The sequence below is a fragment of the Hypanus sabinus genome, chromosome 13 (assembly GCF_030144855.1).
Source record: "Hypanus sabinus isolate sHypSab1 chromosome 13, sHypSab1.hap1, whole genome shotgun sequence".
NCBI lineage: Eukaryota > Metazoa > Chordata > Chondrichthyes > Myliobatiformes > Dasyatidae > Hypanus > Hypanus sabinus.
The window spans coordinates 109,593,739-109,620,655 of NC_082718.1; the positions used below are offsets into that span (position 1 = coordinate 109,593,739).

General features: G+C 38.8%; 1 protein-coding gene across 1 annotated transcript in view; it reads left to right on the forward strand.

Moving 5' to 3' along the window:
• LOC132404282 (uncharacterized) overlaps window positions 1-26,892 on the forward strand; it is a 30,337-nt gene extending 3,445 nt beyond the window's left edge. Inside the window, exons 3-7 of the mRNA XM_059988440.1 lie at window positions 2,368-2,491; window positions 7,281-7,483; window positions 8,079-8,155; window positions 13,529-13,645; window positions 23,314-26,892. Of these exons, the coding sequence (XP_059844423.1) occupies window positions 2,368-2,491; window positions 7,281-7,483; window positions 8,079-8,155; window positions 13,529-13,645; window positions 23,314-23,512 (720 nt within the window). The 3' untranslated portion in view covers window positions 23,513-26,892. The remainder of the gene's footprint in view (window positions 1-2,367; window positions 2,492-7,280; window positions 7,484-8,078; window positions 8,156-13,528; window positions 13,646-23,313) is intronic.
• Window positions 26,893-26,917: the final 25 nt, after the last annotated feature.

The window sequence follows — 26,917 nt, forward strand, 5'->3', positions numbered from 1 at the left end:
TGTAAGTGAAACTGTGAACAGATATGTTGATGGGGGAATGGGAAATGGAATTGAAATGGGTATTCACCTGGAAATCAAGTTTGTTATGGCAGACAGAGTTAAAGCGTTTGACAAGGGGTCTCCAACCTTTATTGGATCTCGCTGATTTAGAGGAAACCCCATTGGGAACACTGGATGCAACAAATGACCCAACAGATTTAAGGTGAAGCACTTGTTTAAGGACTGTTTAAGACCCTGAATGCTGGTGAAAGAGGTGTTCGGGCAAGCATTTATTATGACGGAAGAGATAAGTGCTAGAAGGGAGATTGGTGGTGAGGGATGAGTAGACAAGGGAGTCGCCAAGAGAGTGATCCATAAAGGAAGTGGAGGTGAGGGATGTGAAAGATGTGCCTGGCAATGGGATCCTGTTGAAGTTGCAGAAAATGATATGTTAGTTGCAGATGCCTCTGAGGTTGTAGATGAGAACAATCCCTGTCCCTGTTATGTCTTGGGGGTGGGGGTATACATGTGGACAATGGAGGAGATACAGGTGAGGCAGCATCATAGTGGCAGATTTTAGTAATATCTTCTTCTGCCTTGATCTTCCATGACTTGTTTTCTGTAACCTAATCAAATTATCTGCTTCTGCACTTTCCTATTATATTTTCAATTATCAGCTTCTTGTAAATCTTTTTTTGATATTTTAAAAAACTACTTGGCAACATTATAAGTCTCTTAATTGAATGCTATTTTGACCTTTTCTAGGCAGGCACAGTGCACATATAAAACTAAAACCTCTCATCCGCGTCCCATGTCAGCATGAGCATTCCAAGGACTTCAATATATGCAGTAGTATCAGATGTTCAAAGTACCAACGAAGCTCCAATGAGGTGCCTTGAGACATCTTACTGTAATAAAAGCTGCTTAAATATATTATTATTGCTATTTATCCCTTTTATTACCCTTTTCTATCTAATTATTACCCTTTGGAACAGTTTTATTGACTGTGGTTTGAAGCATTTGGGCTTGGAGATGCCAGAGTTGGCCAGGAATAAAAATTAAATTATTCCACTGCCTCAGCAAATTAGGAACATGAAGAATTTGAAAGTATTGACAATCATCTTGAATGTTACAGTGAAAATGAAGAATTTGCTGAAAGCGTTGTAGGAACATAGTCCACTGTCTACACTAGGTGCCCCACTGATTTTTTGCTTTACACTCGAACAAAGCAACACAGCAGTGTACACTGGATGAATTCCTCCAATAACTATTAGGAACTATTAAACAGTTTTATAGCACTGTAGTACTATTGTTAGTGCTCTAATTTGTCACTCAGTTAAATGGTAGTTTGTCTTTTTTTATACCTGTTTAACTATTTCTGTGAAACTTCAGCTAATTGGGGCATTCACTTAACTGGGCCAAAATGTACCGGTCTCGCTGTGTCCCAATTAACTGGAATCTACTTTATATATTTCCTTATTGTATTTTATAGTATGTTTAATGTATTGACAACAAATTTCATGGCATGTGTAGGTGGTAATGGGATGTCAGGGTAGCATTGCAGTTTGCTCAACATTATTACTGCTCAGGCCATTGGAGTTTGTAGTACAATTCTGGCGCTGTCCCTGTACGTTCTCCCTGTGATTGGGTGGGTTTAAACCACAGTTCAAAGATGTACCAGCTAGTAGGTTAATTAAACATTGTAAATTGGCCTGTGATTAGACTGGTGTTAAATAGGTGGGTTGCTAGGCAGTGTGGCTTGTTGGGCCAGATAGGCCATTTCCACACTGTATCACTAAGTAAATAGAAATAAAATAAATAATCAACCTTGTACTGTTTGTAACTTCAAAACACTAAATGAATTCAAATGAAGATGTGGGCAGACTGAAATACGGCTGTAGTTCATGTTTAAGCAAGGCACGCATCTATCATGTGGTAGCATGATGATGTATGTATTTTTGCGTGTGCGTGTATGCGCGCCCTTATCTTTTGGTGGAGTCATTGGGGTGCCATCATGACAAGCTTTTTGCACCAATCTTTTTAGTGATTGCTCATCGCACGGTGTGTCTTGGGCATCTGAAACCTGGCAGAGCCCATCCCTCTCCAGGTTTCTTTTTTACGAGGTTGAGTTGCTAGCTTGACACTAAACCCAAGCACGGATGGAAAGTGTGCAAGGGAGCTGGCCGGATTCAAACGTGGGACCTCTCGCCCCAAAGTCCAGCGCTGATGCCACTAAGCCACCAGCTGGCATATTTTGCATATAACCTGTAATTAGTTAGTCAAACAACAGGAATGTTTAATCTATATATATATATATATATATCTATTACTCAATAATTGAAATTAAATACACAACAAGTAATGTACTATTAAATGTTTTATTTGCAGGCTAAGTTCTTTTCAGCAATAGATGGTCGGATGAATCGCTGTAATGCTGTTGAGATGGATGAGTTGCGAGGCAGACTCCAGTGTTTGAAGAATGAGATGATGAAAGTGCAGACTTATGCATGTGGTAAGTCCATTGTCAAATTTTCAACCCTGTCAGTCAAATATTCCTGTGAAGGTGTGGTTTTCCTCTAGATACTCTGGTTTCCTCCAACAGTCCAAAGATGTACTGGTTAGTAGGTTAATTGGTCATTGTAAATTGTCCTGTGATTAGGCTACTGTTAAATAGATGCTTTGCTGGGCAGTGAGCTCATTGGGCTGGAAGGGTCTGTTCTGTGCTGTATTTCTAATTAAATAAATGAGGAAATATGCAGGTAATTCAGGAATATGTTTGGACGAACAGTTTGTTTCAACTGGCATCTAGGCTAGTTAATTTCTCCGCCCCCACCACCACCCCCTTGAGGTTTGCCAAAGCTTACTGTGTATACAGATATCCCCCGCTTTTTGAAGGTTCGTTTTACACCACTTCGCTTTTACGAAAGACCTACATTAGTACCTGCTTTTGCTAACCGAAAGAAATCTGAAGAGGATTTTCGCTTTTACAAAAAAAGGCGAAAAGCGAAAATAGCGTCCAGCGTTTGTTTTGCAGCGAGCCGTTATAGAGGCAGCGTGCACCCCAAGCAGCGAGAGTGGCGCCACCAAGCTCCTTCCCCAGGAACTACACTCAGCATCAAGCCACCGTAACTTTGAACTGTGTCTGTGAGCATCTCTGCTTATTCGGCTGATACAGAAGCTACCAAAAAGTTCCCAGAAGAACGGAAGAAAATAATTACAGAAGGTGGTTATTCATCTAAGCATGTGTTTAACCGTGACAAAACTGCAATTTATTGGAATTGCTGAGCAAGACATTTATTTCAATAGAAGAAAAGTAGGCTAAGGGACACAAGGCATCGAAGGACAGGTTTACCCTAATGCCTACTATTAATGCCACTGGTGATGCTGTGTATTTATATAGGCTGTGTATTTATCATATCATTCCTGCTTTTACTATATGTTAGTGTTATTTTAGATTTTATGTGTTATTTGGTATGATTTGGTAAGTTATTTTTTGGGTCTGGGGACGCTCAAAAATTTTTCCCATATAAATTAATGGTAATTGCTTCTTCGCTTTACGACATTTCAGCTTACAGAAGATTTCATAGGAATGCTCTACTTTTGGATAGCGGGGGAAGCCTGTATAACTAATACTGTATCTTTTGTTTCAGGACTGATATAGGGTTACAATATAGTCTGTTCGTGCCTGTCCTTTCTAACCCCTGGCTGCTCATCAGCTGGGCATCATGCTCTGGAATACGTGCTGCTCTGATCTTCCAGCTGCCCTGTGTCTCTTTCAGACAGGCTGAAGGTGGATTATTTCTCCACATGATCATTTATGTCATTGCAGGTTGACATTTTTGGAGAACCTCTCACAACAAATAGAGTTGCCAGTGAGGAGAAGGTTTGCAGACTATCTTGGCTGTTGAACAGTGTTTGTTGTAGAGAAGTGCGGTATTACTGTTCAAATGTCAGTCTGTCTGAATCAGTTACTATCACTGCCACAGGCAATCTTCTACTCAAAAAAAAAATGGGTCCTGCTTATAGGAGCCTTTGAAACAAAAGAAAAGAAGTGAATTTAGAGTCTACACTCGCATAGCTGAAGCTGGCGATTCAAATTAGTATCTCCTCTTTTTCTTTGTCTATGATAGTCATCGTCTTCAGTTGATAGGCAAAAAGTCACAGGAAACCTACTGAGTCTGGCAATCAAACCCTGTTTCTACAATTTACTTCGCCCTGACACTTGATTGATTGGTGGGATTTTGATGTGCTGAAGTTGCAACCCTCACTACCCAGTAATGAAATGACAATGATACTTCCCTGCACTTTCTATAGGATGAACATTATACCATGACTTAGTGGAGAAAACTGACAGGCCAGTGACCACATGTTGCTTTTTGCCTTTAAATTAGCTCAACTTCCAATTACTCCAATACGTAAAGGATGTGCAAAGCCCGTGGCAGATCACTTCCTTTCCAGATACTGTTATTGATAGACTAATTGCAGAGAGGAAATATTGTTCAAAGTAATGGAGGAAGAGGTCAAGTGTGCACTCTCTTATAGCTTATTGCCAGCAATATGGAGAGAAATATGTCAAACCTTGAAATTTATCTCCTTACAGGCAGCCACAAAACAAAGAACCCCAATAGAACCTATTTAAAAAAAAACATTGTACACCCAATGCAGGAAAAAAAACTAATGATGTAATCATGAGCCAATAACATTCAGAACTGAAGTTCACAAAAGTGAGGTCACAGCCGCTCTAGGAGCCCATTAGTTGCAGGCCACGCAGAGAGGACAAACCCTCACCGGCTGGTCCCTTGCCTCCAGCCCCAACACACAGACCTTTTCAATCTGGCCTGGTGTTTAAGATGGCCAAATGGCAGCTAATTCTTCACTCTCAAACCTAGCCTCTGCTGTTTCAATACTGTTGGGCCCAGGACCCGCCTTCTTGAATTGACCTGTACTTGACTTTACAATCTAGCCCGCTGCTTTAATCGGTCAAACATCAGCTTGTTTCTTGCTCTTGGGCCTGGGCCCTGCAATTTCAAATCGCTTCCAAGTCCTCGCCAGCAGCTAAACATTGGCTCATTCCCTGCTTTTGAGCCTGGGCCCCACCACCTCGATTCATCATGCAGGTACCATGCTGCAACTGTGCTGGACCTTCTAGGCTTCTGCTCATGTCAAAAAATACCAGGTTGTACAGGCATTCAAAAGCTCAGATCTGAAAGGGAAGCTACAGGCTATTGATTGCAGTTATCTTTTTTGAGAAAAAGTATGATTAATAAAGCAATTTATTAAACTGTTGTAAGTCTAGATAGTGAGGGGAAAGAAAGGTTGACAATGGAACGCTGTCACACTTCTCCATAATGGCTCAGACAACTTCTCTCAGAAGATTTATAGACAACAGACAATAGGTGCAGAAGTAGACCATTCGGCCCTTCGAGCCTGCACCGCCATTTTGAGATCATGGCTGATCATCTACTATCAATACCCGGTTCCTGCCTTGTCCCCATATCCCTTGATTCCCCTATCCATAAGATACCTATCTAGCTCCTTCTTGAAAACATCCAGAGAATTGGCCTCCACTGCCTTCCGAGGCAGTGCATTCCAGACCCCCACAACTCTGGGAGAAGAAGTTTTTCCTTAACTCTGTCCAAAATGACCTACCCCTTATTTTCAAACCATGCCCTCTGGTACTGGACTCTCCCAGCATCTGGAACATATTTCCTGCCTCTATCTTGTCCAATCCCATAATAATCTTATATGTTGCAATCAGATCCCCTCTCAATCTCCTTAATTCCAGCGTGTACAAGCCCAGTCTCTCTAACCTCTCTGCGTAAGACAGTCCAGACATCCCAGGAATTAACCTCGTGAATCTACGCTGCACTTCCTCTACAGCCAGCTTGTCCTTCCTTAACCCTGGAGACCAAAACTGTACACAATACTCCAGGTGTGGTCTCACCAGGGCCCTATACAAATGCAAAAGGATTTCCTTGCTCTGGTACTCAATTCCCTTTGTAATAAAGGCCAACATTCCATTAGCCTTCTTCACTGCCTGTTGCACTTGCTCATTCACCTTCAGTGACTGATGAACAAAGTCTCCTAGACCTCTTTGTGTTACTCCCTTACCTAACTCTACACCGTTCAGATAATAATCTGCCTTCCTGTTCTTACTCCCAAAGTGGATAACCTCACACTTATTCACATTAAACGTCATCTGCCAAGTATCTGCCCACTCACCCAGCCTATCCAAGTCACCCTGAATTCTCCTAACATCCTCATCACATGTCACACTGCCACCCAGCTTAGTATCATCAGCAAAGTTGCTGATGTTATTCTCAATGCCTTCATCTAAATCATTGACGATGTTTACAATCGTTTACAAAGTGGTGACAATGTTTTGTATTTATGTTGTTGGGCAACTATGTTAAACAATAAGAGACTGAGTGAGAGTGTTCCATTTTTCCCATTTGTAAGGAAGCACTTGAAATTTTTTTTTTAGAAATTATTAGCACTCTTAATGAGAGTGAGCCTTAACTAATCATGGTTCCTGAACTGACTTTACAGTTTCACTTTATTTGAGAAACTCTTCTCATTTGTCTATCATCTCTCTATGATGCCCCTCCCTTCCTTTCTCCCATGGTCCACTGTCCTCTCCTATCAGATGCCACCTTCTTCAGCCCTTTGCCTTTTCCACCAATCAACTCCCAGTTTCCCCCTTCATCTCCCCCTGCCCCCCCCCACCCGGTTACAACAATCACCTGCCGGCTTGTACTCCTTACCTCCCTCCCCCCAGCCCACCACTTCTTATTCTGGCTTCTTTCCCCTTCCTTTCCAGTCCTGGTAAAAGGTCTCTGCCTGAAATGTCAACCGTGTCCTCTTTTCCAAAGATGCTGCCTGGCGTGCTGAGTTCCTCCAGCATGTTATGTATATTGCTCTGGATAAACTTACTGATTAGTGCCTGCTCTTTTGAGGGTGTTGTAAGATAATTTTAGCTAAGAGGATGAGAGACATTTAACTCAGATAGGCATTCCGTACTTTAAATAATATTGAATTCTTTCTTACCCCAGACCACGCCACCCCTCCACTGCTTCTGTAATTCATGAGAAGGCAAGTTACTTGTTGCTAATGTGAACTGTAAAAATAATAATTCACTTACTCTTCTATTGTCCCCTGGCCAAAATGATGGAGCATTTATGGGATAGTTGCCCCTTGAGTTTGTATCTTCACACTTCTGCCTGACCTCCTCAGAGTCGAGGCCACCATTAGTGATTTAAGCACTAGTTAAAAGAGTTCATTGGGATGTTTGTGTTTCCTAGAGGCTAAAGGACAAAGAACTTCCAAACGACTTGCTGAAAAAAGGCTGAAGGAGCAGGGTGAGAATTCTAAAACGACCAGTTCCTCTCCATCTGTGTTTACATCTGTTGTACCTCCACCACCACCTCCACTACCACCACCACTTCCATCTTCCAGTAAACTGCCTCTTAAAACCCCTCTGAAAGACAAGTCCAACCTCTGCACAGTAAGTAGCTGAACTGCAGGTTTGTGTTTTTCTGTGCTGGGTGGTGGGTGAAGGTCTGCTCTGCAGGGAGAGATGCATTCTACCTGCTGTTATGGGGGAGGAGGTGTTACTTTCCTAAGAAATGGTCCCAATCACGATATTGTGCTATGCAAAACTACATCATCTGTGCATAGATCAAAGAAAAAGTAGTTTTATTTTATTTTCCCCAAAAAATACAGTGCAAATAAACTCTATTTAATATCTCAAATTTTTGGACAGTGATTTGTGAATTCTGTAGGAGACAATTTCCATCACCCAAATGGCCACTTAGCACAGGTTGCCAATACTGACAAACTGAAGTTTCTAGTATGTTCAGGGAAAACAAACCCATTGAAGAGGAATGTACAAGTTACCAAAAGTAGTGAGAAGATTGTGTATTTTGTGCCTTTTCTAAAGAAAAAATAGAAATATGTACTTTGAAACAAGCATTTCACAATTACTTCAGTAAATTTCAAGTGCCTTCCCTGTTGTGGAGCAGACTCGATGGGCCAGATAGCATGATACTGCTCCTGTGTCTTATGGTCAAAATTCATGATGCCTTTCCCTAATCTTGCAGAAAGAACAAATGGTCTTGGCAACCCCCGATCTGCTGGAGAGTTATGGACTGGCCAGACTGAATCGACGTTCAAAAAGGTGAGAGAGTGAAACTTCAATTTGAAGCAACGTACATGTGAATTTTGATGCCGAACGTTGTAAGCATTTCTCACTGCTGTCTCCAGATTGCCCAGTGTTTAGATATATTAGTGTATGTGGGCCATCTAACACAGTTGACTAGTTCTAGCTGCCTGGAAGCACTGAGTGGAGCGAGCTGCACGAGTGCATCCAATAGAGCCACGATAGCTATGTGCAAACTTTAAAAGAAACTTTAGAAAGTGTTCACATTCACTTTCCATGCTAGTGGTCACCAACCCATCGATAGCGATCAACTGGTCAATCTTTGAGACTTTCCCAGTAGATCCTGGAAAAAAAGAAAAATAAATACACAAATGCTGTTGAGAGATTGTTTTTGGGTTGCGGGGTTTTAGTTCCGTTCTTTCTGCCCAGTACGCATGTGTGTAGCTCCCCCGCCATGCACTACACAGTGTACTTCAGTGGTCCCCAACCACCGGGCCACAAGGAAACGATTTGGCAATGTGAGTCAGCTGCACCTTTCTTCATTCCGTCACGTCCACTGTTGAACTTGAACATGTGCGAGGTCATCAGTCGCCTAATCGCAGTGATATCCTCGTGCCAGGGATCACTGGTTGGCCTTGGGTAACTGGCTGCCTTGCGCGGCCGGCAGGAAGTGACGTTGGTACTGGCCTGGAGCGCCGCCTCTAAACCTGTTTAGCACACTGAATGTTCGTGGGGAACCCGGTGCTAAAATATTTGCAGACCTCATTCATAAGTAGCAGAGCAGCTACCTCGCTGCGATCTACTGAAAGTCATCCCTCGGGTCAAACTTTTGTCGGCCGATAGATGCTACAAGGGGGGCGGGCGTGCGCCCTGTCACACTCCTCACTCAGTCGCTCTATCCAGACTGCAACCGCCACGGCCCCAGCATGGGGACCTCCTGCTCTGACCTTGACCTCTCACCCCACCCACGACCAGCTGCACCTGGCCAAGGCGTCTGGCAGCGGGCGAGCAGGAGGCTGGAGCTCAGACCCGGAGGCTGTCTAATGAAGCAGTGAAGCTCTCAAAACTGCTTCGGTACCCTTAAGCACCCAGCACTTAAAGACAAACCCGTTGAGATTTTTAAACGAAAAAAACGTGAGCAAGTGGGACAGAAGCTAAGTGCTGATAGCCACATAAACTAAATTGAGGAATAGACTGGACATAAGGAACTTGCTTCGAGTATAGCGCTATTCCAGTCATGTTTAACACCCCCCCTCCCCCCATCGGCTGGTCTGCAAGAATATTGTCAATATTAAACCAGTCCACGGTGCAAAAAAGGGTGGTGATCCCTGGTGTACATATATTATTTCTACTCCCAGGTTTTCTGCATGCATGTGACTAACCGATTTAGTAGGGTCAATCTTGCCTTTCACTAAGGCCAAGGTAGGGGATCTTGGGCTTAAAAAGGTTGGTGACCACTATTCTATGCCATCAGATCTTGGCACTCTGAACACAGGGTTTTCTTTCACCAGTGAGCCAATACTTACAATTCAGTTTTAGTAAAAGAACCTGGGGGCAGTGCATTATGGTACAAAACAAACAAACAAATTAATAAATATATTCACCTACTTTGAATCAGAAGCAAATTTTTTGTGTTAGATATTCTGTATCAATAAAGGGATGGGCAGTAAAGGAATACTATCATTCCCTCAAAACTAATCAGTAAACTTCAAGACCTGGTCCTCAATAATACCTTGTGCAATTGGATCCTGGATTTCCTCTCTTGCAGACCCCAGTCATTTCAGATTGTCAAAAATATCTCCTCCACAATCCCCATTCACACAGCTGAACCACAGGGATGTATGCTTAGCCCACTGCTCTACTTGTTTACACCTATGACTGTGTGGCTAAGTACAGCTCCAACACCATATACAAGTTTGCTGATGACACCACTGTTGTGGGCTGTATCAAAGATGGTGATTAATCAGCATGCAGGAGGGAGATTGAAAATTTGGCTGAGTGGTGCCATAACAACAACCTCTCACTCAATGTCAGCAAGCCCAAGACTTCAGGAAAGGGAAACCAGAGGTCCATGAGCCAAGACTCATCAAAGGTAGAGTGGTTAGTAACTTTAAATTCCTGGGTGTCGCTATCTCAGAGGACCTGTCCTGGACCCATCATATAAATGTAATTGCAAAGAAAGTAAGTTAGCGCCTCTACTTCCTCAGTCTGTGGAGGTTCAGCATATCATCAAAAACTTTGAGAAGTTTGGTGGAAAGTGCGCTGACTGGCTGCATTACAGCCTGGTATGGGAACACCAATGCCTTTCGGCGGAAAATCTTACAAAAGGTAGTGGTGGGTTTGGCCCCCTACATCACAGGTAAAGCAGTCCCACATCTACATGAAACACTGTTGTAGAAATGCAGCATCCATCATCAAAGATCCTGACCACCTAGGCCATGCTCTCTTCTGGCTGTTGCCATCAAGTAGAAGGTACAAGTGCCTCAGGACTCACACCATCAGGTTCAAGAACAGTTACTATCTCTCAACCATCAGGCTCTTTGAACAAAAGAGCATAACTACACTCATCTAATGAGATGCTCCCACAAGCCGTAATCTCACTTCCTGGACTCTTTATCTTGATGTTTCATGCTCTCATTACTTATTGCTATTTATTTATATTAGTATTTCAGTGGTTTGTCTTCTAGGCTCTTGCTCTTTCACTGATCTTGTTTACAGTTACTGTTCTATAGATTTGCTGAGAATGCCCGCAGGAAAAAGAATCTTATGTGGTGACATGTATGTACTCTGATAATAAACTTTACTTTGAACTTTGAGTAGTCTTCAGCAAAGAATTTGGAGAGTACAGTTATGTAGAGGGAAGAATTTGGAGATTAGATTGTGGTATTGAGCACTGTAATTGGATGTGAGGCATCAAGATTATACTGTATATCCGAATTTTTCAGAAGAAAACGAGACTCAAACTTCAGCTCAGCTTTTAATATAATCATTCCTCAGAAGCTGGTAGGTAAACTGTTCTTGTTGGTTCTCAACACTTCTCTCTGTAACTGAATCCTGGACTTCTTGTAAGGCCACAGTCAGTGCATGTTGGCAGAAATATCTCTGATGCTGACCAGGGCTCTGTGCTCAGTCAGCTGCTGATGCGTGACTGCACCACTAGGTCCAGTGCAAACCGAACCAACAAGCTCGCTGATGACACTATAGTGGTTGGCCTTATCAACAATGAGGAAGAGAAGAATGATGTGAGCACAACAACTTGAGTCTCAACACGGGCAAGACCAAAGAGATGAATGTGGACTTCAGGAAGGTGCGGGCTCGCCACTCCTCACTGCACATTCTCAGCTTCTCTGTAGGGAGAGTTAGGAGCACCAAGTTTCTGGGAGTGCTCATATGGATGATCTCACCTGGTCCCTCAGTCCCTTTCTTTGGTCAAGAAAGCACAGCAGCATTTCCAATTCCTAAGGCTCCCCCACCCCCCCTTAACAGATTTTTACAGGAGCACCATCGAGAATGTCCTGACCAGCTACATCACTGTCTAGCAAGGGTAACTGCAAGTCCCTACAAAGGATTGTGAGGGCTGCTGAGAGGATCATCAGAGTCCCTCTTCCACCCATCAGACCTATATATCAGGAGTGGTGCATCTGCAGGGCCCTTAGCATCGTCAATGATCTCTCCCATCAGTCTATCAATCTCTTTGACCCCCTCCCCCCCCCAAACAAACAACCATATTAAGAACTGTTAGGATGGGAAATAGCTTTGTCCCCCAGACCGTAGTTACTGCCCGTTACGCAGCTGTCATTTAGGTCAGCAATATCCATCTCTGTCAGTCCTCAGCCATCTTATCTATTGTACATCAGGTGCGGTCAGGGTCTTTGGTCTTGATTTTGGTGGTGTTCAGGTCTTCCTTCATTGCACCAGCATCTTCCTCTCAATGTTCACTACTGTCAGTCGTACAAATCGCAGGTGGACACTTAGGAATACTATCACACACAGATACAGGATTCTTCATTGCTGATTCCGTGACAATTTTTTTTTAACCAGTCAGGGGTGTTAGTCCTGAGCTGAACCCCGAACCTGGAGGACCAGTGGACTGCCATTAGTCTGGCCTCTACCAGATCAAAGCACAAGACTGCATCCAACATAGTTCTCCAGGTCATTGAGGTATGCAAGCTTCCAAACCCAAACAACAGGGTTGTGGTTCTCTTGGAGGTCCCCCAGGCCATAAGACTACTGAACTCACTGCCACTACCTAGGTTTCATCACGCATGAAGCGCAGGTAGCATTATACTGTTTACTTTTTAACTTGTGTTGTAGATACACTTTGTTATTTGTTAATTTACTAGTGGTAATAGATGTAAATGTGATGAGATATGATAGAAGTTTTCAAAATCACTAAGGGGTGTAAGTAAAGTAGATGCCAGCTGCTCTTCAGAATGAATCCATCATCAAGGACATGGGGCCATTGGTGGAGACTGGTCAAAGGGAGGTTTCAGACCAACATCAGAAAGCATTTCTTTACATGGCAAGTTGTGGACACCTGGAACAAACTATCTAGTTGTGTAGTTGAGAGTAGTACTTTGGAGACTTTCCAATCTAAATTTTATTGTTACTTCAATGCACTTTGTGAATAGGAATTTGGCAAGCTTTATTGGGCTGAATGGCCTGTTAATGTCAAAAACTTTCTAATGTTCTAATGATAAATCCATATCACATGGAAAGGTTGGATCCTCAGATACTCTGAAGATCTTGCAGACTGAATTGGATCAGTATTTCCAAGATTCCTGATTCCTATGGGAGGTTCACCAAATTCCAGCATACTGGGGAGTAAACTTCTATTAATAGTATTTGGAACCTTTTGAATAATATAATCTGGAGTCCTTTACTGCCAGGTGAACTTGTATAAGTTTCAGGTGGAGATTTGCTCTGCTGTAATTACCTCTTTTTCAGGTCCTCTTGGATTGTGAATTCTAAAAACTTTGTGGATTCCTTCTCACCTCCATGATGATATGCCAACACTTTGAGACTGTGACACATGATCCTAGAAACACTGGCCAGGGAAACATCAGCTCTCAAAATCTTGCACGCTTTTTATATATTTCAATGAAATCCCCTCTCATTGTTCTGAACTCTAGAATCTAGGCACTGTCTCCTCATTTGATATACAAGTCAGTTTGTGTGGGAAGTAAATAATTTGACATAGTAGTGTTGAGGTTTACTTTGTTTCTCATTGCACCTGATCTGAAAATTGTTGCTGCTGACCATGAGTTTGCATTTTCTTGTCCAAAACAATAAGGATTAAAATACAAGTTTCTAAAATGAATTATCAATATTTGATCCACTAATGATAATACTAGCTGCTCTAATTTACTTTGTTAACTGATCTGTTTGTAGTATTGGCGATCTGAGAGACTCTGGAAGTCTGCACAATCCTCATCCTGTCAAAAGCATTCACTCTGAGCTACTGGCTGCAAACCATTTTAAGAGGCTTCGTTCAACAGGGGTTGACAGGTATTTAAAAGCATTTCTGTGTAAACAGAGGCATGAACGTATACTCTACATTCTTTCCTTTTTAAAAAGGGAATAGAACTGTCCACTGAAATACATGTTGCTGTTTTCTTAAGATATGTAAAGCCCTGATGAAATCACATTAGAGAATCAGAATCAGGTTTACCATCCCTTTCATGTTGTTAAAATTGCTTTTTTGGGGCGGCAGTATAGTGCAAGACTTTTTTAAAAAAAGTTACTATACAGTGGTGCTAGGAAGTTTGTGAACCCTGTTGAATTTTCTCTATTTCTGCATAAATATGACCTAAACTGTGACCAGAGCTTTGTGTAAGTCCTAAAACTAGATAAAGAAACCCAATTAAAAAAGTAACACCACTTGTTCATTTATTTATTGAGAAAAATGATCCAATATCACATGCATTTGTTGTAAAAAGTATGTGAACCTTTACTTTCAGTAACTGGTGTGACTCCCTTCTAGAGCAATAACTTCAACCAAATGTTTCCAGTAGCTGTTGATCAGTCCTGCACATTGGCTTCATAGTGTTTTATGCCATTCCTCCTTACAAAACTGCTTCAACTCTGGGATGTTGGTGGGCTTCCTTCTATGAACTGTTTCCTTCGGGTCCTTTCACAACATCACTTTAGGATTAAGGTCAGGACTTTGACTTGACTAATCCAAAACACAAATTTTCTTCTTTTTAAATAATTATGTTCTTGATTTCCTCTTCTCTTTCAGATCATTGTCTTGTTGCATTAAACAACTTCAATTAAGCTTCAGATGACAGATCGCTATCCTGACATTCTCCTATAAAATGTCTTGATACAATTTTGAATTCATTGTTTCCTCAACAATTGCAAGCTGTCCAGGCCCTGAGGCAGCAAAGTAGCCCCAAACCATGATGCTCCTTCCAACATGCTTCACATTTGGGATAAGGTTTTGCTGTTGACGTGCAGTGCCCCTTTTCCTCCAAACATATGTGCATTTCTGCAAAAAAGTTCACCTTTTGTCCCACCTATTGAAACATTTTCCCAGAAGCGTTGTAGAACATTCAAGTGGCCTTTTGCAAAATTGAGATGAGCAGCAATTTTTTTTTTTGGAAGAGCAGTGGTTTCCTCCACGGTGTCCTTCCAGGAACACCATTCTTATTCAGTGTTTTTCTTATAGCGGACACATGAACAGAGACTTTCGTAAGTTGTAGAGATTTCCCTCTCTTACACCTCCTTCAGAATTGCACGTTGTGCTCTTGGTGTGATCGTTGAAGGATGCCCATTCCTAGGGAGAGTAGCAACAGTGCCGAGTTTCCTTCATTTGTAGACAATTTTCCTTACTGAGAACTGATGAACACTCTGCTCTTTAGAAATGCTTTTGTAGCCTTTTCCAGCTTCATGTATCTCTACAATTCTTCTAAGGTCCTCTGAAAGTTGTTTTGATCAAAGCATGGTGCACATAAACAGGTCTTTCTTAAAAGTACAGGCTCTGTCAGCAACCTGATTTTGTGTGTCTTTTTATAGGGCAGGGCACCTCTAAACATTACCTCAGAGATTCACATTTTTTTTCCAACAAATACATTGGATCAATTTTCTCAATAAATAAATGAACAAGTATAATGTTTTGTGTTATTTAATTGGGTTCTCTTTATCTTGTTTATAGGTGTAAAAATCTGATCAGATTTTAGGTCATATTTATGCAGAAATAGAGAAAATTCTACAGGGTTCACAAACTTTCTAGCACCTCTAAGTTACAATAAAAAATAAATGGTGCAAAAAAATTGAGTTAGTGTTCATGGGTTTATGAACTGTTCAGAAACCTGATGGTGGAGAGGAAGAAGCTTTTCCAAAAAATGTGGTTCTTCAGATTCCTGTACCTTCTCTCTGATGGTAGTAATGAAAAGAGGGTATTAGGGACCTTAATGATGGACAGTGCCTTCTTGCACTGCCTTTGAAAGATGTCCTACCTGGTGCAGAGGATTGAGACCATCAAGAATGACTACTGTACCATCCCTCGGCTGCATTTTGGGAAATCTGATCATCTAGCTGTCCTCTTTCTACCTGAATATAGGCAGAAATAAAGAGCAAGGCACCAGAGGTAAGGACAACAAAAAGATGGTTGTGGGAGGTTGTGGAGCGATTACAGGATTGTTTCGAGTCGGTGGACTGAGCTATAATCAAGGACTCATCTGAAAACCTGAATGAATACACCACAGTTGTCATGACCTTATAAATATGCCCATGGACAAGTATATCCCCACAAAATCGTGCAGAGTCTTCCCCAGTCAGAAGCCCTGGATGAAGTGAGAGACTCAATCTCCTGAAGACTAGATTAGTGTCGTTCTGGACTGGCATTTCAGGAAAGTACAAGAGGTCCAGGCTTGACACCAAGAAAGCAATCTCATATGAAAAGTGGCAATTCAGTCTAAACTTGAATCACAGAGAGATGCTTGACAGCTGTGGAAGGGCTTTAGTGTCATTGCCTTTACAAAGCAAACCCAAGCAAAAGAAATGCTTTCAATGCCTCAGCAAAACTGAAGAGCAGATCGTCAACCAAAGGAGGAAGAAACCAGAGGTCCATGAACCAGTCTTCTCTTAAAGAAAATGGCAGTAGCTATAAATTTCTTGCTGTTATCATATCAGTGGATCTATCTTGAGACCAGCACATAAGTGCCATCACAAAGAAGGCATGACAGTGTGTCTTTGTTCTTAGAAGTTTGCATAAATTAATAGATGTCACCAAAAACATTTAACAAACTTCTACGGATGCACAGTAGAGAGAATCCTAACTGGTATGGAAATCAGGAGGGGAAAAGGCTACAGACAGTAGTGCACGTAGCCCGGTTCATCACACCCTCCCCCCACCATTGAGTATATTTACATAAAGCATTACCACAAGAAAACAGCAGTCATCATCAGAGATCCCTGCTATCGGGGGGACGTCACGTGATGACGTAGGATCGAGACGCTGGAACCCAGCCCTCCCGTAAAAAAAGTTAATAAATTAATGTTTAAGTGAAGAAAAGTTAATCAATACTTTTTTAAGGTTACTTATAAACTACTCCGGATTGTTTTAAGCTATGCCTCATAAACAGAGGACGAAGAAAACTGCTACCGCGAAGACCGCTCAAGTTGGAACAGAATCAAGGCCTACTTCTACTGAAGAACCGCGGACTCAGGTACAACACACCACCGGTGAAACAGAAAAGGAGACCGTGGCAGCATCGGCCATTTCTAAAGGGAAAGATCAACGAGAACTGCGCAAGCGTAAAGGAACGAGCATGCGCAAAAGAGAGCAACTAGAACTACAAAACCCAGCAACGACTGAAACCGACAGTGAAAGTGAGTCTGAGAGAGAGCCGGACTCTCTGGAAAAATCAGACGAAGATGGAGAAGAAGAAGATGAAGGTTCCTCTGAAAATACAAAAAAGGCTTTGAGGCAAATAATGCATAAATTAAATGCATTAAAAGTAATTAAAAGTAACCAAAAAGTAATTAAAGAAAAAATAACAAATATGGAGGCTATGTTTGATAAAATGACAAAGAAACAGGAAAAAATGGAAAAGAAAATTACAGATTTGGAAGTCAAAGTGGAAGAAATGGATGGAAGAATGAAGAAGATGGAAGATGATAATGATGCCTGGACATCAGAAAGAAAACAACTCGTGGGAAAAATTGATGAGCTCGAAAATTTTAGTAGACGCAACAATATTAAAATTGTTGGACTTAAAGAAGGTACCGAAGGAGAAGACCCAATAAATTTTTTTCAAAATGGATTCCTGAAAAATTGGAAATGGGAGAAGAAACTTTAATTGAGATTGAAAGGGTGCACAGAGCCTTAAGACCAAGATCTCAAGATGATCAAAATCCGCGATCAATTTTGATAAGATGTTTAAGATACCAGGATAAAGAAAAGATTTTGAGGGCGGCTGCCCAAGGTGCTAAAAGAAGAAAAGGTCCATTGATGATAGCAGAGAAACCAGTTCTTTTTTATCCTGATATAAGTTATAACCTTTTGAAGAGAAAGAAAGAATTCAATCCAGCTAAAAATGTTTTATGGAAAAAAGGTTATAAGTTTTTAATGCGTCACCCAGCAACACTGATAATTTTTTTGCAGGAGGGAAAAAGATTTTTTCCTGATTATCGAGAAGTGGAGGTGTTCGCACAAAAACTTCCATCTCTTCGTTAATTAAACATAGAGATTTCTAAATGTAATGATAAAATGACAAAGAAGACAGAGAAAGCAAATGGAACTGATGGACATTTAAGGACGATATAAGGGAGAAAAGTAAAATTTTAGAAATATTAATTGAGAATAGTATGTTTCTTTATATATATACTTTTTATGTTGCAGGGGGGCTGGGGAGCTTTGAATCGGTTACTACGGGATTCACGTGTGTAATCATGGCGATTGCCATGACCTGTACAATAGAGGGGGGTAATGTTGTGTTTTTTTTCTTTCACAACATTAGTAGGGGGGTATTTTGTTTTTTTCTTTATTTTCTATTTTTCTTCTATTCTTTTGCCTGGATGATTGGTGGGGACACACATAGCAACATGGAGACTTTTAAAGATTTCCCAGGATACAATGAAAGTTGAAAGATTAGGTATTATTATAGATTGGAGTAACATAAATAAAAATAATGACTAATTTATTGAATTTTTTAAGTTTTAATGTTAATGGGCTTAATGGACCAATAAAAAGAAAAAGAATCTTAACATATATTAAAAAAATGAAAATAGATATAGCTTTCTTACAAGAAACTCATTTAACGGATATAGAACATCAGAAATTAAAAAGAGACTGGGTTGGAAATGTTATTGCAGCTTCATTTAACTCAAAGGCAAGAGGAGTTGCAATTTTGGTTAATAAAAATTTACCAATTAAAATGCAAAATGTATTAATTGATTCGGCAGGAAGATATTTAATCATACATTGTCAAATTTTTTCAGAACTATGGACTCTTATGAATATTTATGCACCAAATGAAAATGATGTAAAATTTATACAGGAGGTCTTTTTGAATTTGGCTAATGCACATGATAAAATATTAATAGGTGGAGATTTTAATTTTTGTTTAGATCCAGTTTTAGATAGATCAACAAAGGCTATTACAAAATCAAAAGTAGCAAAATTAACTCTATCATTGATGAAAGATTTAAATTTGATTGATATATGGAGAAGAATCAATCCAAAAGAAAGGGATTATTCATTTTATTCAAATAGACTTAAAACATTCAAGGATAGATTTTTTCCTATTATCAACAAATACTCAAGATAGAGTGAAAAATGTGGAATATAAAGCAAGAATGTCTGATCACTCTCCTTTAATAATGACAATGATAATGATAGATAAAGAGGAATCAATTTATAGATGGAGATTTAATTCAATTCTACTAAAACGTCAAGATTTTTGTGATTTTATGAAAAAGCAGATTCAGTTTTTTTAGATACAAATTTACATTCAGTTGATGATAAATTTATATTGTGGGAAGCAATGAAAGCATATTTGAGAGCCCAGATAATAAGTTATACTTCTAAAATTAAGAAGGAATATATGATAGAAATAGATCAATTGGAAAAAGAGATCATAAAATTAGAAAAAGAATCTCAAAGAAATATGACAGAAGAAAAACGAAGACAACTTATTAATAAGAAGTTAAAATATAATACACTCCAGACATATCGAACAGAAAAAGCAATTATGAGAACTAAACAGAGATATTATGAACTAGGTGAAAGATCACATAAAGTTCTTGCATGGCAGTTAAAAACAGATCAGATTTCTAAAACAATAAATGCAATTCGAACAAAAGTGAATGAAATTACTTATAAACCTCTAGAAATTAATGAGGCTTTTAAGAATTTTTATTCTGAGTTGTATAAATCAGAATCAAAGAATGATGACGTTAAGATAGAAGAATTTTTATCACAAATAACTCTTCCAAAATTAAATACAGAACAGAAGGGATTAGGTATGCCTTTTACATTGAAGGAAGTTGAAGAAGCTTTGGGATCACTTCAAAGTAATAAATCTCCAGGAGAAGATGGTTTTCCACCTGAATTTTATAAAAAGTTTAAAGATTTATTAATTCCTCCTTTTATGGAGTTAATATATCAAGCGGAAAGAACGCATAAACTTCCAGAATCTTTTTCAACAGCTATTTTGATAGTATTGCCAAAAAAAGATAGAGACCTTTTAAAACCAACATCATATAGACCTATTTCTTTATTAAACACCGATTATAAAATAATAGCAAAAATCTTATCTAATAGATTATCTAAATGCTTACCAAAATTAGTGCATATGGATCAAACAGGATTTATCAAAAATAGACAATCGGCAGATAATGTAACTCGGTTATTTAGTATAATCCATTTAGCACAAAAGAGGGAGGAAATGAGTGTGGCAGTTGCCTTAGATGCAGAAAAAGCATTTGATAGATTGGAATGGGATTTTTTATTTAAGGTATTGGAAAAATATGGACTAGGAATATCATTTATAAAATGGATTAAAACCTTGAATACTAATGCCAAAGCTGAAGTAGTGACAAATGGTCAAATTTCAACATCATTTCAGTTAACAAGATCAACTAGGCAAGGTTGCCCACTATCACCTGCTTTATTTGTGTTGGCAATAGAACCACTAGCTGAATTAATTAGAATGGACCCAGATATTAAGGGTTTTAGAGTTAATCAGGAAGAATACAAGATTAACTTATTTGCTGATGATGTTCTACTTTATTTAACAGATCCATTACATTCACTACGCAAATTATCTTATAGACTAGAAGAATATGGGAAAATATCGGGTTATAAAATAAATTGGGATAAAAGTGAAATTTTACCTCTTACTAAAGGAGATTATAATCAATGTCGAATAATAACTCAATTTAGATGGCCAGCAAATGGTATAAAATATTTAGGTATAAGAGTTGATAATGATATAAAAAACTTATACAAATTAAATTATTTACCACTTTTGAAAAAAATTCAGGAAGATCTTGAAAAATGGATGGCATTACCAATAACGTTAGTAGGTAGAGTAAATACTATAAAAATGAATATATTCCCTAGATTACAATATTTATTTCAATCATTACCAATACAATTACCCCAGAAGTTTTTTCAAGAGTTAAACAAATATGTGAGGAAATTCCTCTGGAAAGGTAAGATGTCAAGAATATCGTTGGAAAAATTGACATGGAAATTTGATCTAGGAGGATTACAACTTCCAAATTTTAAGAATTATTATAAGGCAAATCAACTTAGATTTATTGCATCTTTTTTCGAGAAAGATAAACCGGCATGGATTAGAATAGAATTAGATAAAATAGGAGAAAACGTACCAGAAGATTTTATATACAAATGGGAATCTAAATGGATACGGGAAAAGAAAGAATCTCCTATATTAAAACATTTGATTGATTTATGGAATAAGATAAATGTTGATGATGAGACAAAAAAATCTTTATTAGCAAAGAGATCTTTAATTCAAAATAGACTTATTCCTTTCACAATGGACAATCAACTTTTATATAATTGGATTCAAAATGGGATTAGATATATAGGGAATTGTTTTGGAGGAGGTATATTAATGTCATTTGATCAATTAAAGAATAAATATAAAATATCAAATAACACTTTATTTTGTTACTTTCAATTAAGGGCTTATTTAAGAGAAAAATTAGGTCAAACAATGTTATTGCCGAAATCTAATGAAATAGAAATTTTAATTCAAAAAGGAAATATTAAAAAATTTATATCTTGTATGTATAATTTGATTCAAAGACAGGTAATTAAACAAGGAGTCCATAAGTCAAGACAAAAATGGGAAAGTGATTTGAATATTAAAATTGAAGAAACAAATTGGTCAAGACTATGTCTTGATAGTATGACAAATACAATAAATGTTCGGTTAAGATTAGTGCAGTATAATTTTCTACATCAATTATATATTACACCACAAAAAATAACAAAATTAAATCCAAATTTATCGGATCAGTGTTTCCGATGTAACCAGGAAACTGGTACTTTTTTACATTTGACATGGTCTTACTCTAAAATTCAACCTTTTTGGACAAATTTAAGACTTTTACTGGAACAAATTACAGGAATACAATTTCCTCATAATCCAATATTATTTTTACTAGGTGATATTGAAGAGATAAAACTGAAACTTAAACTAAATAAGTATCAGAAAGAATTTATAAAAATTGCACTGGCAGTAGCCAAAAAAGCTATTGCAGTTACTTGGAAATGGGATACACATTTAAGTATAGACTCTTGGAAGAAAGAAATCTATGGTTGTATTCCATTAGAAAAAATTACTTATAATTTAAGAGATAAATATGAAACATTTCTGAAAATTTGGAGCCCTTATTTACAAAAGACAGGATTAAATATATAGATGCTCTGAAGATGAAACAATTGGTTATTAGGGGAAAGAAATAAATATACATATTAAAGTTATTACGAACTCCATGGAGCATGTGGAGATCTTCCAACAACCAGGCATTCTTTCTTTCTTTCTTTTTTTTTCTTTCTTTCTCTTTTTTTTCTATAGGGCAGTTAGGGGGGAGGGGTTAAGGGGAGGGGGTAAGGGTTATATACATTGTTTTTTCATACTTTACTTTGTAACCTTTTAAAAATGCAATAAAAAAAAGTTTTAAAAAAAAGAGATCCCTGCTATCTACTCAGTGAGCTTGTCTCACTCCTACCATCAGGTAGGAGATACAGGAGCCTGTGGTCCCACACCACCAGGTTCAGGAACAGTTACTACCTGACAATCACAGAATGACTTCAGTCACCACTTTCCTGAACTGATTTTGCATACAGACTCATTTTCATGGACTCTTTACAACTCATATTTTTAGTATTTTTTTATTAATTGCAGAGTTTATCTTATTTTTCACATGGACTGTTTGTCCATCTTTATTTATGTAGAGTCATAAAATTCTGTTTCTTTTTTTCCTGTAAATGCCTGCAAGAAAATTAGTTGGAGTCTGATACAGAAAACCACAGGCCGTCGCTACAAGGCAGGTGAAGTGCTGGCTCTTGGAAGCCATTGAACAGACCGTGTACATTTTTTTATGCTGCACATCTCTTGTGCTGAATTCCATTGTGCACACAAGGGTCATGAGGGCACTAAAGTTGATCCTAACTGAAGAACGGAGGCCTGCTTTGATATTAATTTAACAGCTCATCCATCCACCTTGGTTCGCCAATGGAAATAAAGGGGTATTCATCCGCATTCCTCTGGGAAGATGCAGTCTTTAACTTTCCATGGATACTGGTCGCTTTCACGCACTGCTGCTGTTATCCTCACCACCCCTTTCTCGCCTGCCTCCTCCACCTCAGCCCACACAATTGTCTTCCCCAGTTCACTTCCTCTACACCCCTCACAATGGCAGGAGATTGTGGAATATCACAGCTTCCTTTCCAGTGGGCTAAGTGCAGTTGCCATGAGTTAGATTTGATCTGTAGCTCTGTTTTAAAATAGCTATTAATTTGGAATTAGCTACATCAAGTGAGTCACCAGGCTGGACTGAGTCAATAAGCTTGCCTCCCCTGGTGTTTAATGACTGTGTGGGGTCAGAATTGCTTTTATGCACGCATCTTATCAGTAAATACTCCCCATTCCTAACTGTTCTTCCCTAAATTCCAATTCCTCCTCTTCTAGATCTCCAGGTGGGACTCCATCCAAAACCCCCAAGGTCAAGGCAGAACAAGAGGAAATGAGTTCTCCTGCATCTTCTTTCAACATGACTTTATTAAATAAATTTCGAAATACAAAGAGTCCTGATGAGAGTGCTCCACAATCACCAACGCCCAGTGACAGTGATAGCTCTGGATTTGCCACCCCTCCAGGGAGCCCGTGACAGGGACATCGTCTCTAACTTCTCTGAAATAACTGCCTCTGACCAAAGAATTCTGCTGAACCACTGTGAAATCATGTTTGGTTTGATGTTTGCATTAAGCTGCTGTGAGTACACATCATGGAACCAATTATTACTGCAGAAAGTCCAAAAAGTAAGGGAAAAATCCTTATTTTTAGTACAGTATCATCTACAGGTAGTACAGCAACATCTGTACTTAACAAAAGACAATGGTTTCATATCTCAGCGAGCATTGCTATATTTCAGATCTGTCTCATTACAGTGTCTTATCTAGTTCCAATATATTTGTCTACAATGCTTGATATTTACTAGATTTGTTTTTTGAGAATCTGGCAGCCATGTAAAGAAATGGATTGCATCTGGAAACATCACTATTTAAGCTTTTGACTGTTTATTGTAGATATAATAATCCAGAGATACAGAGTATAAGAGAAAATTTGGATTTTGAAAATAACAAAACTGGAAATGTTCTAATTAAATCTGAAAAATCACTCCGTGCATATCTCAAATCACATGGTTTCCAAACAAATGTAAAAGCAATGATCTTCACATTTTGCTATGCGGGGATCCAGCTTGTATTTGAAACACTTTCCTGCATCAGTTGAAGTATGAGAAATACTGTGATGCCCTTCAGTGATGAATGTAATGTAGGAAGAGGGTCAAATGTACCTGAAGTGCTTGTACCCAATTCTCACTTCAATCCCATACATTGCGAAATTGGACCAGACACAACTCCTGTTACAATTCTTCCTGTGCTGGTATCACATCACATCAATATTTCACACAAATTGTGATGCCACCTGATGTGGCTCACTTTAATTACTTGGTGACAGAAATTGCATCAGTAAGTGACAAATTATGATCTTTGCATCAACCCATGATTAAAAACAAGGCCGTCATCACACTTACAGTGAACTATGAATGATTTAAAAGTGACACAGAGTCCCAAGGACTTCCTTTTTAATGTAAAGTAAGAAGTATCCCTAACTGGCAGATGGCAAAGGCTGAGGTTTCTGTGAGCTGGGAGATAGAGTATGCAGATCTCACACAACATGCTGGAGCAACTCAGCAGGTCAAGCAGCATCCGTGGAAACAAACAGTTAACATTTTGGGCCGAGATCCTTTGTCAGGACTCAGCCCAAAACGTTGACTGTTCATTTCCACAGATGCTGTCTGACCTGCTGAGTTCCTCCAGCATGTTGCTGTGACCCCAGCATCTGCAGAGTATTTTGTGTTTAGTATGTAGATCTGTTGATTTGTGGCCCTGATCCTAATCCTAATTGCTGCACAGTTGTGATTTGTAGAGGATGCCTCCACAGAGAGATTTGTTCAGAAGTGTTAACCCACTTCCTATCTAATAAGCTTCTGCTCCCAATATGTACAAGTCGACTTTTAATGATCTAAAAAGGGGAAAAAAAAGTGTGCCCCAATTTTGAACATGATTTTGGTGATTAACATTTGTAAAAGTGACAGGGTCATTTTGTTTGCTGATGAGCTGTAATTATAAAAGAAAAGCTGGCAGTCTCTCTGAAGCAGGTCTTCAGTTTAGAAAATTGATTGTACAGGCAAGCCTTGTACTTCACAAAAACCACTGCGAATTTTAAGGAGAACAGAACATTTTCATTATGTCAGCCCTGATTTTATTCTCTTACGTCATGGTCAGTAACAAAGGATTTACTGGAGTTACAGTAATAATCTAATTTGTTACAATGAAACTTTGATTTGGGTTGATGGGGAAATGATCAAAGGTTTTGAATGAAATACAGACAGAGGCAAATGTATGTAGGTTTTCAGTAGGGTCTTGGTAAGCTGTCAGTTCAGATTCTGTGGTTATTATTCTTTCTGGAGTACATGTTGAACACAGAAAAGATAAGGATATAATGGAGACATTAAAGCTCAATGGGGATGTTAAAGTACAGTATTTAGAAAATTAATACAACAAGGAAACCAAAGCACAAATGGCGTTTGATGCAAAGAAAATTACTAAAGAGAATAACATACCTGGATATCTGAATTAAAAAAATATGGTAATTCTCGGGATTAAAGTTGCATTTTGCTGTTGGAATTAAGGAAGCACAACAGTAACTGGGAAAATGTTTTTCAGAAGAGATGTTAAAATGAGCCCTTGCTCCCCCTCCATTTACCTGTCAAGATTTGCATGAAAGGTTTCCCATAGTGGTTTTAAAGGGACTATAGTTTTGCAGTTGCCTTTAACAATTTTAATTATCATCACCAAAATTAAAACTACTGGTCACTTATCCCATTTGTCATCTGTAAATCCTTTCTGCACAACTACAGGTCCTTCCTCAGGTTAGGACAGGATTTCATTCCTGTGAATATACACCAGTCAGAAATGTGGCCTCAAACTGAATTCCCAGGCAGCAGAAAGTGCCCGCAGCCCCACAGCAGCTGACAAATCTGTCCCACCAGTCTCCCCAGTGCCAATTCACATATATGGGTTATACACATTAGGTGTTTGTAAGCTTGTCAAGGCCTCTATTAGTTTCCATATTTGCTTACAAAATAACAGTTAAGTGCTGACTAAGTACAAGTCAAATTCTACTGTTATAAGATTATTATTTTTATTCAATTTTTGAAAAGTGGAATCGGATCGTTTTAATTCTGTAAAAGCTTCAATCAATTGTCTTATGAGATGTAGGTGCTTTCCATAACAAGGCATTTGCTCATCACTGTATATGGGTCAGTTTGCTGGGTAGCATCGGCAATTTTTGAACAAGTTTCTTTTGTTTACCTTTGGCTATACAAACGATTCCAGTGACTGAAACTTTGTGTTGACTACATAATGTTGAAATTTAAGTTTCTATTTTGTTACATTCTTTCAGCAGTGCATTGCCTTAATCTATGCTGGGTTTAGTATCCAGTTTAGTGTATAATGAAAGAGGCAAAATTATATATTTAGTTTTTATTTTATATTAAGCAAGTGGACTAGGTATGAATTTGGTGACTGAATGTGCTTTTTTCATTAATGTTATTTTGATATTAAAATTTGTTAAATTTTTAAAGCCAACTTATTTCTTTAACTCAATAATAGAAGCAGCATTTCAATTGTAGAGACAAACAAGACTGGTGTGTAGTTTTTCCTCTTCCTCACACCCAAGCACTTATCAAAGCATTTTGAACATGCTGCAAGAACAACCTTTAATTTTAATCTTTTAGATTTTGGGTTTGATAGGTTTGTATATGAACTATGCAAACAACCGCATGAAATGTCTCTGTTCTGCTAGCTGGTAATGTTGTACAAGTCCCATGATTCAAACAAAATCTCTCCTAATGTATATTTTCAGGCAATTTAGAATTTTGCTTTATCTAACTTTCTCAGAATAAATAATTTTATATTTTAATATTTTATGTGAATGTCTATTGTAA